General features: G+C 35.9%; 1 protein-coding gene across 1 annotated transcript in view; it reads right to left on the reverse strand.

Annotated features, from left to right (window-relative positions):
• Positions 1-11,692: 11,692 nt before the first annotated feature.
• Positions 11,693-24,710, reverse strand: part of IBTK (inhibitor of Bruton tyrosine kinase) — a 103,393-nt gene continuing 90,375 nt past the window's right edge. Inside the window, 3 exon segments of the mRNA XM_006143349.3 lie at positions 11,693-12,998; positions 14,067-14,199; positions 14,599-14,670. Coding sequence (XP_006143411.1) covers positions 12,867-12,998; positions 14,067-14,199; positions 14,599-14,670 — 337 coding nt within the window. The 3' untranslated portion in view covers positions 11,693-12,866.

A 24,710-nucleotide genomic window follows, 5' to 3' on the forward strand; every position in this document is an offset into this window, starting at 1 on the left:
CTCAGAAGCCTACACTGTATAGTTTGGTAATAAATCATACCGCCCAACATGGAACATACTGGTTCAGATTCCCCCTGCTGAGATTACTATCAAAACTCCTTGAGGAACCAGCAGTTAGTGTAATGGCTATCGCTGAATTCCCATGTAGCCGACTGCGGTTTGAGTCCCAGACCTGGCTTAAACTCACTCCGGGTGCATCTGTGTGCATGCCCAAAATCCTGAGAGGAGAATGGAGAAGGGATTGCAGTGTGGCCATCCCCCTCGGGGGTGACTTCTCGCTTTCTATCTCTCTGTCTCTTTCTTTCTGGTGAGCACACGTGTTCTATAGCAAAAACCTCTCCAAAAAACAAACAAACAAACAAAAACTCCATTAGTAAGTCTAATCCCCATACTGCCATTTCTTTCTCCAATTTGGCCTCATTTTCAACACTGGGTCTTTGCGTAGGTCCCCCTTCAATATTTGTCAGTTAGTGGCCCTGTCGAGTAGATTCTTCATCCTCAAAAACTGCTGTTACACCCTGAGCCTGAGTCAATGGAGATGGAGCCCTAATGGCTCTTGCCAACCAATTTCTAAGCTGACTTCTGCCAACTGCACGCTCAGTCAAATGTGGGCACATCATCTGGGTTCACGATTCCTATTTATTGGTTCCAGGATCCCAAGTTCTCAATCTCCGTACCACTATTACTCACTTCTCTGGAGGACTGTGTAATTGTCTCCATGAAGGACTATTGCTTTCCAACAAGCACCTTTAAAAAAAAAAGTTCTTTTTATTATTATTTTGAAATAATTATAGATTCATAGGAAGCTTAAAAAATACTACCGAGAGGGGCCAGCAGGTGGCATAGTGGTTAAAGTGTTTGACTCCCACATGGTCGACCACAGTTTTGTCAGACACCTGGCAGCTTGAAACTCACTCCAGGCACATGGGCATGCATGCCCAAAATCCTGAGAGGAGAATGGAGGAGAAGGGACTGTAGCATGTCCATCCCCTCCTGGGGGAGTGATTTCTCACTTTCTGTCTCTCTGTCTCTCTGGAGAGTGCACGCACCCTATAGTAAAATCTCTCAAAAAATAAATAAATAAATAAATAAAAACTAAGAGTCCCAAGTAGTGCCAACCAATTTTCCCAAATGGTAATATCAGAAGTAGTATAGTTATAGTACAGTATAACAATTACAGTTTGATGATTACATTTATAAAGTAATATGTCAAGATCAGGAAGATGACACAATTATAAGTTGAAGTTGATATAATTAACAGTATACCACTGTTAATTAGCCTACAAAACTCACCGTTTTCATTTCCATTTCTGTGTAAGTGCATGTGAATCTATGCAACTTTATGCCATTCTATAATAAATACAGATTTGTATTACAACCACCACAGTCAAGACGCAGAATTGCTTCATCATCACAAAAGAACTCCATTATGCTACTTCTGGTATTTCTGCCCCTTTCGCCCAATGGTCCCAGTGCTTCTGGCAGGTGGAGAAAGAGAAGCAGGGCTGGAGGCCCTGCATGTCTTCAGTGCCAGGAGGCAGGACTGGACTTTTTTCTTAGATATTGCTCTTTATATATTCTAGATCTAGTCTGTACTTTTTTTTTTTTTTTGGAGAGATTTTTGCTATAGGGCACGTGTGCTCACCAGACAGACAGAGAGACATAGAGACAGAAAGCAAGAAATCACCCCCCAGGGAGGATGGTCATACCGCAATCCCTTCTCCTCCACTCTCCTCTCGGGATCTTGGGCACGCATGCACATGCGCCCAGTGTGAGTTTTAAGCCACCGGGTCCGGGACGCGAACCGCGGCTGACTACGTGGGAGACCAGCAACATAGCCATTACGCTAACTGCTGGTTCCCTATTTTCTTAAGAGTCTTTGGCAACACAAATGTTTTCAAATCTATTAATTTTTTTGTTTTATGAATCATGCGTTTGATGTCATGGCTAAGAAAAATCTCTTCATCCATAGGAGAAACGAATAACAAAAACTATTTGCATGTGATTCACTCTGCATAAAAGACTGGAGGGACACGTATCTAATAAAGTATGGGAACATGTGTGAAAACACGATACGGGCAAGAGTAAAAGGTGTGACTTTTTGAATTTTTATATTATTTTGGAACTATATGAATATATTAGCTTAAAATATAGATCATGGACTTTGGAATCAGATCAGATTTTTCAATACAGACTCCAAATATCAGTAACTGGAACTTGGCAGTCATTTATTTAGTTTTCTTATCTAAAAATTAAATTAAAAATAGATATACCTCCTCAGCTACGTTGAAATAATGTATGTGAAAGTACTCAATTTAATAAATTTAATAAATAGTAAATCAATTATAGGACCAAATTATGGAATATGAACCAAAGTAGAATTTATATTTTAATATATAGTGCTTTTTCCCCCTATTCTATCACTGTTATCTTTGGTGACATACTGCTCAGTTCTTCTCTTCTAGACTTGCCACATTCTGTTAAAGGATGATATTGGCTGCATTTGCAATTAAAGCTATTTTGCTAAGCACTTTTTTTAGTACTTGTAATAAGCTATGCTCTTTTCATGAAATAGTAATCTCTAATACTCTCTTTAGATAGGATAAAGTAAGAAACCTGAAATCAAAGAGGTAAAATGACTTCCTAGTTTTTTTTTTCATTTCAGAACTTTTATATCTAATTCGGATGCCAATGTGATCCTGAAAAAGTGGCATGGAACTTTAGTTCCTAGATATATTATTCAAACGAAAGGTTTATTGGTTAAAGAAATTTAGTATAAATTTAAAAATAAAGCATGCTGTAAATGTTCCTTCTTGAGAATTTGCAATGCAAGTTAGCATATAAAAAGTTTCAAGAAGTCCTGCAATGAAAAATATTTGTTTAATCCTGAATTTCCCAAATCAACCACAGAGCTTTTTAGACAATTTGAACACAATCCCCATATTCCATAGAAAACATTTTAAGGAACCCTCACTGAGCATACATTCTGGCTTGTTTTAAAATGTTTGATATTTCTGTAAACTATCTAATCTTCATATGAGCGTGCCAAAGTGGTACAGCATCACATGAACGCTACAAACAGTTCATTTATTATGACATGACAACATCTTACTTCTGATGAAACTAATAATCCTATGACCAACTTAGTGAAAATTTGAAATCCATGTAGTTTATTTCATAATACGCATTTTTCATGCACTTTTTGAAAACACTATACACACACACAGTTTTTTCTTTAGATTTTTGCCATAGAGTGCATGTGCTTGCTAGAGAGAGACAAGAGAGACAGTGAGAGGGAAAGTGAAAATCACCCCCAGGGGGATGTCCACGGTGTAATCCATTCTCCTCTCAGGATTTTGGGCAAACATGCACACGTGCTATAACCCTAGAAGAGGACCAAGTTTACACCAGCAAGTGTAAGGGCAAGTGATATTAAAGACTATCAATACTCCTTAATAAGCCTCCTTTTCACCTAGAATGGTATACTATTCTGAAAAGCTGAAGATAAGGTCATTTTGGAGGTTTTATTTAAGTCAAGCAAATAGGTTGTTTAAAATTTATCAACACACACACAAAATTTAAAACTTCAGTCACTGACTTTAATTCTAGTATTAATTATATCTCTACATGACTCTTAGACCATACTACACTATATTATTTTCTGCTACTCTCAGCTCACATGTCAGTCCCAAGACAATTACTATTCTTTCTATTCTGTCCTTAACTTACGCTATGTGGAATAGCCAATTAAATGTATGCTTGGTAATGGGTGTGATGATGATAATGATGGTTTTATGTATATAGTTATGGACAAACGTCTAAGATAAAATCATTAAAACCTTTCTTTTTTCCTAAAAGTTTCCCACTTTTAATATGACTGCAACCTGAGTCAAATACTATAGTAACAAAATCAGTGTAGTAAGTAAATCTAGGCTGGTCATGGCTGTTATTCTTAGAAGGAAAAGGAAAATTCACTTTTCGTTCCAGATTACTGGTACTTCCATTTCACTAGGCTGGAAATAAAAGGAATACTAGAGTTATAAAACGTGTATGTTGTTCTCTTTCTATTAATAAGAGCAATTAACAACTTATTTTAAAGATATTTCTTAAACTCTTAAATGACCTTGCAGAAGTCAGTGACACATAACAGCACTTTAGAGATACAATGATAGGTATAAATTCACTTTCTCTAAACGTTACTTGAAATGAAAATGTTTTATTTTCTCTATTAGAAGAGACATGCAGAATTGAGTTACAATAACTAAGATAGTTTTAACAGAACCACCTGCAACAACCTGCAATACGCCCAGGCACTTAGAGTCAGGCAAAAGTTGATACGAATAAAACCTAAGATGGTTTTATCATAGTTTCTGTTTTATTATTAAGAAATATTTTCTAGTGAGGATAAAGATTACTTATTTGTCTTAAACTACTAAAAATACATAAAATATACTCCTATGACCACCAGAATTTATCATCTCCTGGAACACTGAAAAAGGGACGTTAGGGACCAGCAGCTGGCGTAGCCGTTACGTTGCTGAGCTCCCACATGGCTCACTAGTTAGCGTACTGAACCTGGTGACCTGAAAACCATGCCAGGCCAGTGTGCGTGCATGCCCAAGATCCCAGGAGAAGAAAGGAGAAGGGATTGCAGTGTGGCCACCACCACCACCCCGCCCCCCAGTAGGATGACTTCTCACTTTTCCTTTCACTGTCTCTGTCTCTCTCTCTCTCTCCAGTGAGTGCGCGTGCCCTTTGGCAAAAATCTCTTAAAAAAAAAAAAGAGAGAAATTAAAGCAAGCTACACTCCAGAATGGTGCAAAATTTAGTTGGAATTCGTAATTCTAAGTTGGAACTTATAATTTGGTTTAAATATTTAAAGACATTATTTTATCTTCTAAGTTTATTTGGATCAAAATACAATGAAAACAAAAACAATAGATAAATTTACTTTGTGTAATTTTATTTAAACACTTATCTACCTACCAGTTTTAGATGTTTTCATACAGAATACATGTTGCCTTTCCAATTTTTAAGCTAACAATTGTGATACAATTCACAACTTCTAATTCTAAACTCATATACCATCTGTTGCTATGACTCTAAAAGATGTTGCTTCGTTTGGAAACTTTTATTACATTAAAGCATGAACGTTTAGACTTTTGAACCAGGATCCTGTACAAAAGTGCCAATTTGTAATTTAAGAGTAAGTTTCATATGTTCCTATGAATCCATAAAATCTGAGGCCCAGATGAAGCGCAAAATTAAAACCAATTTTAAGAGTATTTAACAGAAACGAACATAAGCATTCATAAATCTTAACTGATTTTGCTAACCTCTTGCTTTGAATTAATTTCTATGCTGTGTGGTAGTCCCATAAAAGAAGACTCAGCAATCAATACGTTTATTAAAAACGGGCTTATTCAAACCTGCTATGTGGCATTTATTGATCATTTATCAGAATACATAATTCACTTGTCACTTCATATTATTAATGTGTCATATTAAGACTCAAAAGCTTAGCTATAATAAATCTGAAAACTACTCATAACTGTGAAACAAGAATTACTATATGTATATAATCAAAATGCTTATGTTAAATTCCACCAAAAAGTTTGCCTTAAAGTATGTGGTAGTTACCAGACAGGGTGAAGATAAATACATTTTCTGAAGCTGGGGTTTATTTTATTAAAGAAGTTTGGCTTAATAATTACAGCTTTCATCCTAACCAAGTTCAGGGTATTTATATTACACCTTTTGAAACTTAAAAAGCTTAAAATCATAAGTTAATATTTATACTGAGCAAGAATTATGTATTCCCTTTTCTGTACAGGTGTCCATCTACTTATCACATTTTTGAGTTTATAGCTAACTTAAAAAATACATTATAATAAAATACATTTGCAAAGCTCGAAAGTCAACCTTTCTAAAAAAAGATTTATGCCAAAATCATTGTCCCCTGACTTCAGCTCAGAACCAACCACTTTCAACTCTTTTAACTCTCTTCTTCTGACTGCCTCTAGCTGATTTGCTTAGTAGGTTATTTTTGGTTATTTTAAACTTTTGGATAAAAGATTTAGTCAATCACTGAGAGCTCTGTAAAGTCTCCCTCTCTCATAATTTCCCACCTGTTAAGCCATCAGATAATCCAGTTTCCTGCTCTGAGTCACCTCGAGGAGCTGCCCATCCTTCCCAGTCCATCTGTATAGGTTGCTCTGGACCCAGTAAACTTTATCTTCACCATTAACCTGGGAATACCTTTGTTTCTCCCTCTTTTCAAGGTTGGATGCACTGTTTTCTGGACACCATGCCATTCATTCATTTAGGGCAGTACATTCTCCAATAGCATCTTACAAAATCTCTCATATGGTAGACCTTGCTTACTTGAAAATGATTTCTAATTTATACTTAATAAGAAATCAGCAAGATGCAAAATTATAGATTGAAAATTATTTTTCCTCTAAGTCATGATGGCAATTCTTCAATTATAATACTATTGTTAAAAAGTTTGATATAATTCTGAATCCTGATTTTTTTTTTTTTTTTTTTCAAGGAAGAGGGAGTAGGTGCTTTTCTTCACCTACTCTGGAAGCTTAAGAAATTTTTCATTCTTAGTGTTCTGAAAATTGCCAATATTCGGTCTTGGTGGATTTTATGATGATGATGGACGCTCAGTGGACCTTTCTAAGCTGGAGACACATCCTTCGATTCTAGAAATGTCTTAATTTATTTGATAATTTCTTTTCTATTATTTTCTCTGTTCTTTTTCTGAGAAAAGTTGGATGCTATAGCTCTTAGACTAATTATTGTATTCATATTACCCATCTTGTCTTTTCACTTCTACTGCTAGATTATTTCAATTTTATTTTTTAATTTTCCATAAATTAAAAATTTTTTAGTTATCACATAGAACTCATTCTGGTTCTCACTGCTCTTTTTTCATAGCATCTTTCTCTAGCTTTATAGAAATCCACAAAAAAATGAAGGGATTAATTAAAATGAATGTTTCAACCCTTTCAGCTGCACATGGAATGATGAAAGACTTGGCAGTTATGTAATTTTCTTTCATTCAGTAAAGACTTCAGAGGTACAATTTAGTGTGCAGGAAGATTTCCAGTCTTTTCTTTTTCTTTCTTTCCTTTTTATTTTTTTTCTTGCTGGAGAAAAAGAGAGAGAGAAAGTGATGAAGTCACCCCCTCCCATGGTGGATAGCCATTCGACACTCCCTTCTTCTCCATTTCTATCAGTATTTTTGGCACACATGCACCTGTTGTGTTTTTCAACCACCGGGTCTGGGGCTCAAACAACGCAGTCAATTATGTGGGCTCCAGCCATCTTAACCATCATGTCACTAATTGGCCCACGATTCAGTTTTAAGATGGCAGAGAAAAGACATCTGCGGCCTCCTCTTGAAAATCACAACGTAACATGAAAAACAAAAAGCAAACACAAGTTCAACTTCGGTTAAACTAGAAAATGTCTGTAAGACTGAGTCAGTATAAAAATATAGAATATGCACACATAAGTGAAAACCACTTGGCGGAGTAAATGGCTGTGGCACTTACATTATACAGGGAGTACCCTTAATTTTTTCATCCTTCCTTTTAAAGGGGTACTATGTATATTTGACACCTATTTAAAATGTCATGTATTTTAAAATGGGCATATTTATCAGATTTTATCTTTTGTGAGCTCCAAACCCAATATAAATTGAGCTCTATATCTAAAGCATGTTATAAATATTTTGGAAAACATTTGCATTAGAAGTTCATATTCAAACTATAATTTCAAAATTTATCCAATTTGTTATTTTCTATAGAAATTAAACTCAAACTCAGAGATAACTGTACCAAGTATAAGATTAATAAAGCAATACACATAATTAAGTGACTAAAAATGGGTGAAGAAAAAGCTATAAACCAAAGTACCTGATAACTTGGCAACTGATAGTTTGTCTTTACTATGTGAAATGAGCTTGGCCCTGTAAATTCTCCCATACATTCTTAGTTTAAGTCTCTTCTCTGTTTTTTGTTTTTTTTTTTTTTCCACAGGGCGCACATGCTCAGGGAGAGGGAAAGTGAGCAATCAGCCCCAGGAGGGATGGTCACAGCACAATTCCTCCTCATCCGATCTTTTCTTGGAATTTGAGGCACATGCACACATGCGCCCAGCATGGTTTTCAAGCCATCAGGTCCAGGACTCGAATCATGATAGGTCTTGTGGAAATTCAGCACCTTAACCACCACACCACCTGCTGGCCCTATTTTTATTTTCTGATAGAGAATATTGTTGGGAAAACTTTTGTTTTCATAGCAGAAGTTATAAATAATTAGTGAACTTTAAAGCACCCAAAATCATTTTAGGCCCTACTATTTGAGGTATAAAAATAAAACAGTTTACAGATATCCCTTGTTCATATCAATGAAAAGTCCCTCCCCCCCAATTTGGTAATATAAAAATTTGAGGCTTTTAAGTCTACATAGCAAGCATGTTTTCTACTCCTTCCAGTGACCAAACTTTGCTGTTATTGAAAATCTCTCTAGTGGGCATGGGGTCCTGTAGTTACTTTGGTGATGCTGTGGTTCAAGCTACATAGGCAGTCCATGCCTATGGAGATAAGGGGAATGTGTTTGATGAGGAAGCAGTCTCTGATGTGGTGAGAACAGCAGAGTCACATGCCAGGATGAGTCAAAAAAAGGTATATAGATGGAACAGACACTGGCAAAGCAGTTGTTCTTCAGCAGGGCTTGAAGGTTATAAAGATGGAACACAAGTCATTATCAACTATGGACAACTCAGAAAAACAGAGTGCTTTCCTTGTGTCGCCTTCCAGATAACAGTCTGACTTTTTCTTTTTTAAGTTTTTGCAATAGGGCATGTGTGCTCGATGAAGAGACATAGAGAAAGTGAGAAATCAACCCCTACCCCAGAGAGGGGGGGATGGCCACACCACAATCCCCTCTCCTCCAGTCTTCTCTCAAAATTTTGAACATACACACACACACACAGTATGATTTTCAAGCCATTGGTTCCAGAGCTTGAACTGCAATCGGTCATGTGCGAGGCTACTGCCTTAGCCACTATACCACCTGCTGACTCCATAGTTTGTCTTTAATTGCTAAAATAAAAAAAATCTTCTGAATGCATTTGGCCAGCATGAAGAATATGAGCTCGAACATTTAAAATCAATCACTCCCCAGCCCCATGTTGTAGATTTACTGGACTTCATTAAGAATATGGAATACTGTCATGCAGTTCAGGCTCGGAAAAAGACTGAAGAGGGTTAAGATGAAAGACTCTGTGAAAATAATACTGATTAAAACGAAAACTGTAGCATATGTTCTGTTGAGATAGATTATTCATACTTAGAATGCTATAGAAGCACTAGAGCATGCATATGCTGAAAAACTAGGTCTCACTTGGATTTTGGAAAAGACAGCCAATTTAGTTAAACTGGGAATATCAGTAGACATATTACAGTATCTCAAACAACTATAACAATTATCTTTCCTTTTCTAATGATAATGTGAAATGTCTTCAAACTTAACCCTATTAAATATAAGCCCCTTTTCTTCATCACTACTAATTTGTGTATAGTTTAAGATGTGCTCAGAAATTCCAATTGTCATTCATTATTTTGAAGTTTCTGACCAAAATCAGACTCATTAATTAACAGAAGTAAATGTGAGATATAAACATACCTTATAATAACTCTACTCTCTGTTCCTGTCACTTCAAGTAGTCAGCCTCATCATTAATGACACTAATGATCTAATAGCCAATGTAAATATAGGTATACACACAGACACACAGATATCTATCTAGACATGTAAATATATACTGTAATTAAGAGACTAAAAGTGTGAGAAACTGAAGCAATGTTTATACTGCTGAGTAAATTATTAAAACCAAACAAAACTAAGAAAGAAGAAAGAAATCTCTATTAAGCCTACCCATATCTTCTCTTTTCTTTTACCTAAAAATATCTATTCCCTGTTCTGTGGTTCTCAAACTTCAGAACGCACCAGGATCACCTGGAGGGCTTGTTAAGACAGATTGCTGGACACTACTCTGTTAAATTTCTGACTCAACAGAATTGGGATGAAGCCCAAGAATTTGTATATCTCAAAGTCCCCAGTGATGTTCACATTGTTAATCTGGAGACCAAACTTTGAGAACCACTGATTTACACTTATCCTAAATTACTTTCCCTCAGTTTAAAAATAAACAAATAAATAAATAGCACTTCTCTCCTTTCCAATGAGTTTAACTTTGTAGTCTTGGTTCCACCCCTCATCTCCATTTTGCCATTAATTCCTCTATTTCTAGCATTCCCAGTCTTTCTGACTTTTGACTTCTCCATTTCTGTATTCTGGATGCATGGATCTTTATTTTTAAAAAATATAAAACAGAGGGAACCAGCAGTTAGCATAATGGCTATGTCGCTGGACTTCCACGTAGTCGACCGCGGTTCACGTCCTGGACCTGGTGGCTTAAAACTCACGCCGGGCCCATGTGTGTGCGTGCCCAAGATCCCAAGAGGAGAATGGAGGAGAAGGGATTGCGGCGTGACCATCCCCCCTGGGGGGTGATTTCTCGCTTTCTGTCTCTATGTCTCTGTCTGTCTGTCTGGCGAGCGCACGCACCCTATAGCAAAAAGAAAAACCTCTCAAAAAAAAAATGTAAAACAGATATTCAATCTAGCTATCATCTGTTGCCTGTCATGCACCTGTTCACTTCCAAATTTCTAGGCAAACTTTATTTGAACCAAAACTTTTACATTCTCTTTCTACTCTTCATTTCTCAGATTGTCTTTGAATTAATCAGAGTCCCAACAGGAAAGATGACACCAAAATCCCTTCACCTCAATGCCTGACTCAACCAATAGCTTTCCAGGCTGAAAAGTCCTAGGATTGCTCAGGTCAGTTTTAAAGCCCTCTCCCTCAGACTAATCACTTAAATTAGCCATTTCTAGAATCTCTTCATTTCTATTAAGACTCTCTGGAGGTTATAAAATTAGAGATGAATTTATTACTATAGGCATTATAATGTTATTGTTAGAAAAAATATCATCACTTTCCTAGACTTTCTAGTGGCAATGTATTGGACTACTATCTTCATGGAATTGTTTATAAAAAATATAGTTTATAACAGTGTTTATCTCTCCCTTTACTAGTAAAAGAACTCCTTTGTTTCAAATGAAATTTTATATAATACCTCACTATAAATAACAGACCATAAGTGCAACTGCTTGGGTTGCCGTTTTATAAAGGCCTAAAACCTCACAGACTAAGAAAACCCTTGCTGTTCTCTACAACAATAACGACCACTCAGGGTGCTTCCCAGGAAGCATGGAATACAGAAAAAAAAAAAAAAATCATCACTTCGAACATTTTTAAAAATATTAGAGATGCCGATATGCACAGAAGAATCAAAGCTTCAAGGGAAATCAACCACCTTACAAGGTCTCTTTACTACAATACCAAAAAACCAAAATTCATTTCTTCTCAGTTTACTCAAACACACATAATACAAATTTTTCACAGGTTCATATATGGAAGACTACCCTGTTTAAATAATCTGGAAATTAATATAGCATCAACTTAAATATATACTGGCTTAGTACAGCATATCGGGAGGAATAAATAGGGATTTTTCCCATGCCAATAAAATACAAGACATCAAACACACATTAATAGTGAAATCGATCAAGATTATTTTTTATTGCACATTTGTTTGCATGTCTGTTGCTTTGGGGTAGAGCTAACCTTGATATATTGAGTTAGTTTCAGTCATTTTTCCATCACTAAATTATAGCAATGAATTGCCTACATGTTCCCTTTAGTTTGACTTCCAGAAATCAGAAAAGCAATCATCCCAATTTGTTTTGGTATTGGAGCACAGGTTTAACATTTGTCTTTAAAAGATTTTAATAACCACAAATAAAACACTGTAAAGACAGCCATCAATTTTTGTCTACATATGTAACCCAGGATCAGAAAATTTCTGATTAAACAATATTGTAAAAGCAACTACAAACCAACCCTCTTGCAAATTATTCAATTATTGTATGTATAATAAAGCACTTATTTTAGAAAATTGTAACACTTCAAGAAAATTATTCTCTCACAATCAGGCCTTTATAAATCCTCCTCACCCAAACAAAAAAACCACAGTGACTCCAAATCTTAGAAAAAAATTATTATTTTGGACTTAACTATGCAGAATAATATTCTTTTTCCCTTTCCATTGTACTCCATGGCTTAATGCAACATGGATGTCCAGTCTAAACTGAAATACAGCATTTGTGCAGGTCAAGATTGAAAAAGGCCTAGAACATTCATAGCCTAATAAACAAAAGCAGCAAGAATGGAGATGTAGCTACCCTAGCAAATGAAAAAGTCTGACTATTAATGGGTTACAAGTAATTACTGATATTCTTATTTTAAGCTTATCAATGCCACACTTAAAAAAGCAGAGTGACAAAAGATATCTGGCAGAATCTTCTAAATTATTTACCCCAAATTCTTAAATGAAAAAGTTATTGCATCACTCTTAAGTTTTACAGTTCACTTATTATTTTCCTCTGTAGGATTATTAAGAACAAATGATCCTATTTAACCTTAACCTAGTAAAGTTTTCCTCTCACATACTCATACATTACAAGTTACTAAAATCACAATTCTGAGGAATTTCTTTGTAATCATAAAAACATCATATGCTTAAATAGTAGTCAAGAAAAGAAATCCTTTCTTACTCTATCTAGAATGAACTGTTACCAAGTCTGTAAGAACACTTTTCCACAGTGTTTCTTTACACAATTAACAATAACAATTACGGAAAATGCATCTCAACTCCACAGTGAACTAGCATCCATGCTTATTCCACATAGGTACTGCCAGTGGTCCCTGCGGTGTTCTTTCAACAAGGACAAACTCATCAGGGTTGCCACATGCCTCATAGAAAACCAGTAAATCTTGTATCGCACGCTCCTCAATCTGAAAGGACAAGAAAAAAAAAATAAAGCCTGCATTACTCTTTTAATTATAAACTAAGTAGGATACATTAGTTTTCCAATTTCCTTTTGAGAAACTAACCATTTTTCCATAGATAGAATACAGTGGAATTAAATCAGGTATTTTGCAATCCCCTTGGTAAGGAGAAAATTTGAGACCTGAGCTAGTATAATCAGACATTCACCCTCCCTTGAATATAAATCTTGAGCAAAAGTTAAAAAAATGTTGTAATCCATTCATTCCAAAAGCTTTAGTCTGTGAGATATTTCCTGTTATTGTACAAGTCCTCTAAATTTTGCTTTCTGAGCTCTCCAGTGCAACTATGTACTCCATCAATTTCCACTTAGTTCTCTGATTTTTTTTTCTTCTTCTTTTTTGGAGAGATTTTCGCTATAGGGCACGTGCACTCGCCAGACAGACAGAAAGCGAGAAATCACCCCCCAGGGAGGATGGTCACGCCGCAATCCCTTCTCCTCCATTCTCCTCTCGTTATCTTGGGGCACGTACGCACATGCGCCCAGCGTGAGTTTTAAGCCACCAGGTCCGGGACGCGAACCACAGTCGACTACGTGGGAGTCCAGCGACATAGCGATTACGCTAACTGCTGGTTCCCAGTTCTCTGATTTTTTTTACCTAAATCTGTGAAATTTTAATATGCCTCAAATAAATTCTCTCTTCCTTAAGTTAGCCAGAATTGGAGAGTGTTGCTTATAACCTAAGAGCTCTCGCTGATACAGAAACTAATTGTGGTGCTGTTTTACCTAATTCTCTACTGGTCACTTTAAACACTAAAATAGTCCAAAGCATCATTAAAGCAAAACATATAAGCTTTGTCAAAATTTATTATTTTTAAATTAATTATCCTGAATATTTTCAATTAATACTTAAATGCTGGATGCCTCAGTTAGTATTACTTGGCATTTACTCTTTTAAAATATAACTTGATAGATATGTATACATCTGTCCAATGCAGACAATTTTCTTAGGACTTAAGGATGAAATATAATATAGTTATTCATTAAATTAAACCCTAATGAGTAGGTAATTTACCTGAATCAGAGCCAAGGGTTTTTCTCGACTTCTGATAAGAGCTGCTTCCTGTTGTAGCTCTTCTTCTACAATAGATGCGAAAGTGACTGGGGCTACCACAGAAGGAGCAGTCAATGAAGACGATAGCCAAGGGCTGAAAGAGTGACGATGACCTTTATTCATCTCCCCCAATTTTTGCAAACAAAATTCCCTTAGAAACACTCATTAGTAATGCGGTATTTTCTTTCAGTAACTTACAGTATATAAAATGACCTACAAGCTTTTGCAGAGACTGTAGAATAATGAGGTGAGAAATAGAAAAAGGAGACTATTTCATTAGGGTTAGTGTTAATAGAGATTATTTTGAAAAATGCCAGAAAGTGGGGATGGAACAGAAGCAATGTAACTACATGAAAGGTAACTCAACTATGAACAGAGAGTATTCAGAAAATATGATGTGCCCAACAACATACTATTCCCAATTTCTTCATATTCTCTTTCAATGCTAAGTAACTTAATTTTGGAGGTTAAAAAAATCACCAATTAAACTTACTTGGTATTGTCTAGAACTGGTAAATCTGAAATATGGTTGCTTTCTGGTCCTGGAGTACCATGCATAGACCATCTACAAAAGAAATACCCAATTTTGAGATTAATGCTTTTAATAATCTTAGTGAAACTGCTTATAAATAGATACAGAGGAGGAACTATAAACTCCTATTCAGTAGGTAAATCCATGTGTACAATCAGGATTACTTTAAAATTATAAATAAAATAGCCTAAGAATATTTATAAAAGTTTATATGGAATACAATAGATGAAACTCTTAAACCAAATCATTTTTTCTAATAATTCATATAGTAATTTATTCTATTTTTAAAAATAATTATATTATTTATTATTATTACTTTTTTTGAGAGGATTTTGCTATAGGGCGCATGCATCTAGAAAGACAAAGAGAGAGAGAGAGAAAGTGAGAAATCATCCCCCCGAGGGAATGGCCACGCCGCAATCCCTTCTCCTCCATTCTCCTCTAGGGATCTTGGGCATGCATGCACACATGCCTGGTGTGAGTTTAAGTCACTGGGTCCAGGACTTGAACTGCGGTTGGCTACATGAGAGTCCAGCCACGTAGCCATTACACCATCTGCTGGTCCCATTTATTATTATTACTTTTTAATTTGACCAGAGAGAGAGAAAATGAGAAAGGAAGCCACCAGGTTTGGGACTTGAACCACGGGCAGTCCTGTGGGAGTTAAGCACCTTAACCACCATGCTACCTGCTAGCCCCCATACAGTCATTTATAGCAACCAAACCATATATAAGGCAACACAGAAAACTACGAAGAATATGTCGTATTAATATTTTGTGAATAAGAATGTCAAATTAACTCTAAGTTTCAAATACAGGAATCAGAAATAATTAATAGTCTGATTGTGTTGGTGACTAATACACTTTGAACTAGAGATTATACATAGGACTGAAATAGAAAATATGATCTTATATATTACTTGTTTGATTCACAAATTGGACAGGAGGCAGAGGGAACTCAAATTCAGGCCTTTTCCACTCAAGGATATAGTGTTTTCCTTTATCATATTGCAGCCTTTGTTTCTAGTATTCCCCTTAGTCTGGAATACATTCCATTCCAAATGCCTTCTCATTCTTTAAGGAATGGTTCGACTATCACCTTTTTTCTCCTACCACAGGACTCCAATCACTATGATAAACCTTCACCATTGTGTAATTGTTTCCACACTTATCCTCACTACTTGTCTCTCAGGATGCAGGACTGTATTTCACTCATCCCTGAATCTCAATGTCTAGCAGAATATCTAGAATGTAGTTGTTTATAGAAAAGTTCTTAAAGCATACATAATTAAAACAGAAAATCCAAAGTATTTTTTAGAGTAGGATAAAATAAAAGTAAAGTTTTGTTTTTAAATCCTTATTTTTTTTAATTGCTAATAACTTATTCTTTCAGATATGGGTACTGAAATAAAAAAATGAAGACTAGGTCTAGTTATAGGGTCCTGAAATTTAATGAAGTTCAGTGACTTGAAACCTGCTGGATTAAGTCTTTAAAACAGTCCAAGCCTGGGACCAGCAGATGGTGCAGTGGTTATGTCACTGTACTCCCGCAGGGTTGACCCTGGTTCAAGTCCTGGACCCAGTGGCTTCAAAATCACACTGGGTGCATACACAAGTGTGTCCAAGATCCCAGGATGTCTGTCTCTTTCTCTCAAGTGAGTGTGCATGCCCTAGGCAGAAATCTCTCTTAAAAACAAAACAAACGGTCCAAGCCTAGAGATAAGAGGTTTTCTGGCATTGAAACATTACACAGATAATTATTTAACTGTGCTCTGAAATCACTCTGGTATTCTGGAGATAAATTAAAATGTTTTGACACTTTCAAAGAAATGCAAAAAAAGAGAACCAATTATTTAACTGCTAAATGAGAAGCAGCAGCTACAAGGTCCATCTTTGAAAATGGTATGTCGCCTGATAATAAAACTAAATTTTAGGACTGAAGTGTCTCACACAGGCTTTGTTCAATCCAAGAGAAGCAATCAGAGCTTAAACATAACAATATATTTATGTTACATTTCATAATTTATGAAGCATTTTTATATATTCCAACTGATATAAACTTTATAGTAAACCCTCATGATAGGTATTACTACTTCACTCATACATACAAAACTAAGGTTTGAAAAGATCCAGAAATGGCTATAGTGTTAGACTGAAACTCGAATCTGTTTCTTAAGACTAAAATCTCAGAACTCTTTCCATTAATAATTATTCAATGGATAATTTCATTGTTTATAAAGTCATCCAAACAATTTGGCATCTGTCAAAATTTCATCTTATAATGAAACAAATGTGTTAAGTAAATGGAGCTATGACTAAACAAATACCAAAAACGTTCTAAGCTTTCAAATAATAAATATAATGTTATTAAACTTCAGATATTAGCAACATAGAAACGGACAATCCCAATAAACAATACGGATAAAATTTAGCCTTTTGAAAAAAAAACATGTTAGCTAAAATCCTCTTGAAAAGTTTTTTGTGGGAACCAGCAGTGAGCGTAATGGCTATGTCGCTGGACTCCCACGTAGTCGACCGCGGTTCGTGTCCCGGACCTGGTGGCTTAAAACTCACGCCAGGCATGTGTGCGTGCGTGCCCAAGATCCCGAGAGGAGAATGGAGGAGAAGGGATTGCGGCGTGACCATCCCCCCTGGGGGGTGATTTCTCGCTTTCTGTCTCTATGTCTCTCTCTGTCTGTCTGGCGAGCGCACGCGCCCTACAGTGAAAATCTCTCCAAAAAAAAAAAAAAAAGTTTTTTGTTCAAACTCAAGAACATTACTACTGTCAGACATTAAGAGAATAACAAAAAATTACTTTTACTCATATAGTTAGCTTTTATTTTTATTTTAAATTTTACTAGCTTAATTACAAAGAATTTTCTGTAAGATTAAAGTTGTAATGATCATATAATGATTTTTGTCTCTCAAGGAGTTTTCCTTACTAATTAGAAACACAAGTTCACATATTCTGACCAAAATTACATAAGGGAGTATTTCAGTACAAGGAAAACATAACATATAAAATGAAAGAGAACACGTAAGTAATAATAAATGAAAACGGTACAACTCACTCTTCCATATTTTAAAACACCTCCCTCCCTCCCAACAACATGGCCATTCTTGCCCTAGCCTTGGGGGAAAAAAATATCACACTTCCTACAATTAAAACAAAAATGTATAATTTGTGGAATTTCCTGAGATGAGCCCTCACCCCTGCCACCCTAACTCCCCAAAGAACCATAAGCATTCCTGTCTTCCTTCCTGCTTTAACTCCTACTATTTCCTCTGTTTATATTGTTCCTCCTCCTCTTTATTATTCTAAAAATCCCATCCTATGTTCAACAACTTGTGACAACAAAAGAGATCAATAATTAAGTGAACCATATTTCCTAGTATGATTGACATGGTCATAAATATTATGATCAAATATCTGAAACTGAATGCAAAAGTATTTATGAACTAACAGCTCAAGCATATCTTACTTAATGAAGTATTTCTCAACAACTGTAGCCTATGGTCATTTTTCCTCCTCTGAACGATTCATTTGACACTTGATCTTAATTGCTTTGTGACCTCTTTAATGTTGTTATAATATATTGTAACTTCATTTTTGTTCTGTCATTTGACTTACATGTTGCATGTATAGATTTACTAAACAGATTTCAAACACATTAAAGGCTGGCATATATGTATATATTTTTTTTCATATATACCCAATAGAAGCCAATAAAATATTATATCAGGTGTTCCATAATTTGATAAATTAGTAAATATTTTCCTTTGTAATGTTTTGTAATTCTTTTTTAAAAGAAGCTCACTTATGATTACATATTTATATATGATGAAATAAAAACAAACTCAAGCTATATCTTTTCTTTTTCAGAACGCTATCAGGGATAGCTATAGTTATCTTAAATAATAACTGTCACATCAACTTATGATACATGGGTACATACATATTTCTTTAATTCCAACTTCCAAAGCAGTATAACAACAGTTTTCACTATTAAGAGCCCTGATGTTATAGCACACTCTAGTGATCAACTATGAAACCACGGATCCTTAATATTTTAAGAGTTCCATAAAATATTTATCCAAATGAAAAATTTTAATTGCAATGTATATTGCTAATATTTGAAATATAAAAACATTACAAAAATGAATTTAATTTTCATATCATGAAATCTATACATCTAAGGCATGCAATATAATTTAGTACATTAGTAACAAATATTACTTGAAACAGCTACAATTTTAACTTTTTTGTTCATTCGGTCATTCACCAAAACTTCAATGAGCACTTACTACATGCTGGGAAGCATTTAAAGCACTCCTGATATAATGATGAGCAAAGAGAGACGTTTTACTTGCTCTCAGGGACATACCATTAAATATCCAACTATAGCAAACAAAGAATCACGCTAATAATAATTGCAACTAGAAGATAAGATGAAGGAGAGGTACTATGAGACCATAAAATAACAAACAGGAAAGTCAGCCTTCTCCAAAGAATGTAACTAACAGACTGAAAGAAGAGTCAGAATCAGTTAGTTAAAGGGTAAGGACTTGGAAAGAAGCAAAGTACTTTTAAGAATGAAGAGACCAACTTATCTAGAATACAGAGCTCATGTTGCAAGATAAAGAAAGTTAAAGAGGTTGGCAGGAACAAGACTGTGTAGATCTTCAAGGCCACATAAAAAATTCGAGCTTTGGGAACCAGCAGTTAGTGTAATAGCTATGTCCCTGGACTCGCATGTAGTCGACCTGGTGGCTTAAAACTCACACCGGGCGTGTGTGCGTGCGTGCGTGCCCAAGATCCCTAGAATGGAGAAGGGAGAAGGGATTGCGGCATGACCATCCCCCCCGGGGGGTGATTTTTCGCTTTCTGTCTCTATGTCCCTCTCTGTCTGGCGAGCGCACGCGCCCTACAGTGAAAACAAAGAAAAAAATTTGAGCTTTGGGCCAGCAAGTGGCATGGTGGTTAAGGTGCTGGACTCCCAAATGGCAGACCATGGATCGAGTCCTGGACCTGGAGGCTTGCTTTCTCATTTTCCCTCGCTCTCTGGTAAGCACATGTGCACTATAGCAAATTAATAATAATAATAAATAAAAATTAAATAAATAAATATATATATATAGATATATATAAATTCCACCTTTTATAAAGCAGTAGCTCTATATTTAAAAAGAACACAATGGCTCAATATATTAGAGGAAAGGACGAAAGACTATGGCAAGACAGTGAGGAGGGCCACTATGGTGACCCAGGTGAAATATTATAGCAGGCTGAACAAGAATGACAGTGTGGAGATAAAAGTTAGCACATACATTTGAACGTTCTTAAAGAGAGAAAACCAGCATGTTCTGATTATAGAGTACATATTAATGAAGAAGATGGAGATATCACAGACTTGCAAATGCTATTTACTGAGGAAGAAAAATCAGGAAAAATGGACTGCTTTATGTTTTGTTTACATTTTTATTTGATTTTGGTTTTATGAAGGGGGCAATGAAGAAAACATTAAGTTTTGTTTTGGACATAAAGTTTGAGGTTTTCTAAACATCTGAATACAATGGAAAGGTCAAGCAATAGTTGAATAACTAAATCTGAAGCTCAGATGACTGGTGGGCAAGAGATACAAATTTTGAGTTTTTAGTATGTATCTGATAACTGAACATACTCACATAAAGTGGATAGTGTAGAAAGAATATAAACTGAAATGAAAAGATGACCTGTAACTGAACTTCAAGTATGATGAGTCATATTAAAAAGTCCATGGTGTTGGCAATATGAAGGATACTGCTGAACTTAGACTGAACTGTTTCAGTTTAGTAATAGGCTGGCAGCCAGAATGAATTAATAAGTGAGAGGGAGCCAACAGATTATGTGGAGGAATATGGCTGTGAAGGGGTAGAGGATTATAATGATAGAGCAATTGCTAAAACAAAGTATGAGGGCTGAATAAGGGACTGATTATCCTCCCAGGCCACAGGAAAATCCTGAGCACATTCAAAACCAGATGGGAAGAATTTAGTTAAAAGGAAAAGGCTTAATTTATATAAGAAAGAAAGGAAGGGGTGGGGGGCTGGCAGGTGGCACGGTGGTTAAGGGTGCTAGATTCCCATATGGTTGATTGTGATTCAAGTCCCGGACCCAGCAGCTTGCTTTCTCGCTTTCTCACTTTCTCTCTCTCTCACACTCTGTTCCTCTAAAATAAGCAAAGAAATAAAGTTAAAAAAAAGAAAGAAAGAAAGAAAAGGAATAATTAATAATGTAAGACTTCTTAAGTGGGAAGTAATAAGATAAAAGCAGAAGTATAGACATTGGTCCTAGATAGAAAGAGTAACTTTTCTATTTGCAAAACCAAAGGAAGATAAGATAAATACAAATACAGGCAGATTTGTGTATCTCAGATAGAAAAATAAATAAATACATGTTTTTTATCTAAAAACTGTCTACAGAACATCATTTGTCAAACTATTGATACTTATAGAAACAATAGTAATCTTAGGTTTTTCTTATTTCAAAAGGACTGCAGCACATTCAGATTAAAAAAATAATGTAAATGTGGGACCAGCACTTAGAGTAATGGCTATGTGGCTGAACTCCCATGTAGTTGACCGCGGTTCGAGACCTGGACCTGGTGGCTTAAACTCACACTGGGCGTGTGTGTGTGCGTGCCCAAGACCCCAAGAGGAGAATGGAAGAGAAGGGATTGTAGCGTAGCCATCCCCCCTAGGGGGTAATTTCTCACTTTCTGTCTCTCTGTCTCGCTCTGTCTTTCTGGTGAGCGCATGCGCCCTATTGTAAAAACCTCTCCAAAAAAAGAAAATAATAATAATAATAATATAAATGTGAAAAATGAGAACTGAGGTCATTACAGAGAATAACAAATACCAGTTTTTTATTTTATTTATTTATTTATTTGGAGAGGTTTTTGCTATCGGGCGTGTACACTTGCCAGAAAGAGACAGAAAGCAAGAAATCACTCCCCGGGGGGGATGGCCATGCCACAATCCCTTCTCCTCCATTCTCTTCTCAAGATCTTGGGCATGCATGCACACACGCCCAGCATGAGTTTAAGCCACCAGGTCCAGGACTCGAACTGCAGTCGATTACATGGGGAGTCAGCAACATAGCCATTATGCCAACTGCTGGTCCCAACAAATACCAAATTTTTAAAAATTGTTTTTCAGGTTTTTTTTTCTCCCATAGGGTATGTGTGCTTCCTGGAGAGAGACAGAAAGGCATTAAGAGGGAAAGTAAAAAATCACCCCCCAGGGGGATGGCCACACTACAATCCCTTCTCCATTCTCCTCTTGGGATTTTGGGTATGCAAGCATATGCACCTCGCATGATTTTCAAGCCACCAGGGCCAGGACTAGAACTGTGGTCGGCCATGTGGGAGCCTGGCATCTGGGCCACTATGCCATCTACTGGTCCCATATTTTTTAATTTTAAAAAATGAGAAAAATATTGTCTGAAGAAAACCTATTAGAGATAATACATAATGACTATTATAAAACATTTATTTTTGGTTCATTGTATTACGTATATTTTTATGAAATAAATATACAATAGATATGAGTGTGAATATGTATACAAATGACACTCAAATGTAGTTGGACATAAACATTACTTAACATAACATTACTTAACATTTACTGTGAGAGTTTCACAACACTACGCAATTTACCTGTCACTTTGGAATGAATTAAAAACCTTTTCTTCAATTAAATAACTTACAAAATATTAAGTAGTTTAAGTTATCTAGTTTTCAGCTTATCATAAAATATTCAGGGGCCAGCCCTGGTTTGCAGCAGTTAAACACTGTGTATAGGGAGTCATATCACATAGCCAACCTTGATTTGGATCTTGGCCAGGGGGACCTGTGCACACTAGGAGTGTGTGCACATGTGCCCAGAATTTTGATGGGATGAAGAAATGGAGAAAAATGGATCATGGTGTGATCATGCCCCACTGGGGGATTGTCTTGTCTCTTGTGCATGCTCTTTCTCTTTCTCACTTGCATGTGTCTTCTGGCAAAGATGTAACATGTTCAATAAATATTTGTTGGCATATATATATTTTTTGAAATAATAAATTTTGTCTTTTTGAGAGGTTTTTGCTATAGGGCATATGCGCTCGCCAGACAGACAGATACAGACAGAGAGGCAGAAAGCGAGAAATTACCCCCCATGGGGGATGGCCACGCCGCAATCCCTTCTCCTCCATTCTCCTCTCGGGATCTTGGGCACACACATACATGCGCCCGGTGTGAGTTTTAAGCCACCGGGTCCGAGACGCGAACTGCGGTTGACTATGTAGGAGTCCAGCGACATAGCCATTACGCTAACTGCTGGTCCCTGAAATATAAATTTTTGAAACTAATAAAAAATATGCATTCGAATTCTTCCATACATTGAAAATTATCAGCTCATCTATTTTTGTTGCCAGGTTAATCATTTAATATAAATTCTAGAATAAAACCGGCTATGATCTCAGTTTAAGTAAAAGTGCTTTAACAGAACTACCAAGAGAAGTTGATTTTTTAAAAATATCATTTTAGAACCTGTCGTAAAGCACACCAGTTAAACACTGTATAAGAAGCTGGATCCCATACTGCCAGCCTTTGTTTGAGTCCCAGTCCCTGCCCAACGGCTTGAAAATATACCCCAGGTACTTGCGTGGGCATGCCCTAAATATTGACTGGATTAAGAAATAGAGGAAAAGGGATTTGTAGTATGACCACGCCCTTTGTGGGGGCGGAGAGGTGTTGTCACTATACATGCCCTTTTGAAATTAAAAGAAGATGATTTAAAGTACTTATTTAACTCAATCAAAATCTTTTTTTAAAAAAATTGCCAAAAAGTGTACATGCTTGCCAGAGAAGGATAAACAGACCAATAGAAGGAGAGGGAGATAGCATGCTTCAATGGGGTGTGGTCATGTTGCAACTCCTACTCCTCCATTTTTCCAGCCTGTTGGGATTTGGGGTATACACACAAATTCCAATGTATTTTTCAAGCTGCTAGGACCAGGATTCAAACTACACAGATGGCCTTGTGAGATCTGGTTCCCTTAACCACTAGACCACAGAGTCAGCTCTCAGGATTTATGTTAGATAAGATTTATATACTTTATTTATTTAAGGGTTTTCTTCCCTTTTGGACTGTAAGTTCTATATGGGCATGGACTTTATTAATTTTGCTCACCACTATAACTCTAATACTTAACATAATGTTTGATACAAAGCAAATATTCAATAAATACTTGCTTGCTAATTTTATAATTATAAATCTTACATTATACCCATTTTTATATTTATGAACCAACATAAACATTATAATTTTAACTTACAAATTTATATGTAAAAAGGCTTAATTTATTTTATATGTTAGAATTCCATTTACGATTTCTATTTTAGAATAGCATTCTATTGCTAAAAATGTTTGGAAAATTTGGGAAAGAGACCCTACAATTTTTTTTTCAGATTCTTTCTGATCTCTGATTTTATGTTGTAAGAAAATGGCTGAAAAAAATCAGCCTCTAAATGTACATATCTGTAATAAGGAAGCTAGTCACAATTTCAACAATAAAAATTTGTCAAAACATTTCATCTAAACCAGTAGTTTCCAAACATTGTTGTTACAAGACTTTTATAGTTCCTCAAGAGCTGCTTGAAGGTGGTAAGGCATGATTAAATTAGTTTAGTTCCCATTCCCTTCTCCTGTTTCAATTAGACAAATTATATTACTGTTCAATACACTAAAAATAGACATAATGTTGGGACCAGCAGACAGTGTAACGGTTATGTCACTGGACTTCCACATAGTCCACTGCAGTTTAAGTTCCAAACCCTGCGGCTTAAAACACACGCCAAGTGCATGTATGTGTGCCCAAACCTGAGAAGAAAATAGAGGAGAAGGAATTGTGGGTGGCCTTCCCCCCATAAGGGGAATAGTTTGAGAAAAACTGAAAACACCCCGAAGTCCTCCAACAAATGAACAGATAAATATATTGTGGTATATATCCATACAACAAGGACCAACAGATGGCATAATGATTATGT

The sequence above is a fragment of the Tupaia chinensis genome, unplaced genomic scaffold (assembly GCF_000334495.1).
Source record: "Tupaia chinensis unplaced genomic scaffold, TupChi_1.0 Scaffold000097_1, whole genome shotgun sequence".
Classification (NCBI taxonomy): domain Eukaryota; kingdom Metazoa; phylum Chordata; class Mammalia; order Scandentia; family Tupaiidae; genus Tupaia; species Tupaia belangeri.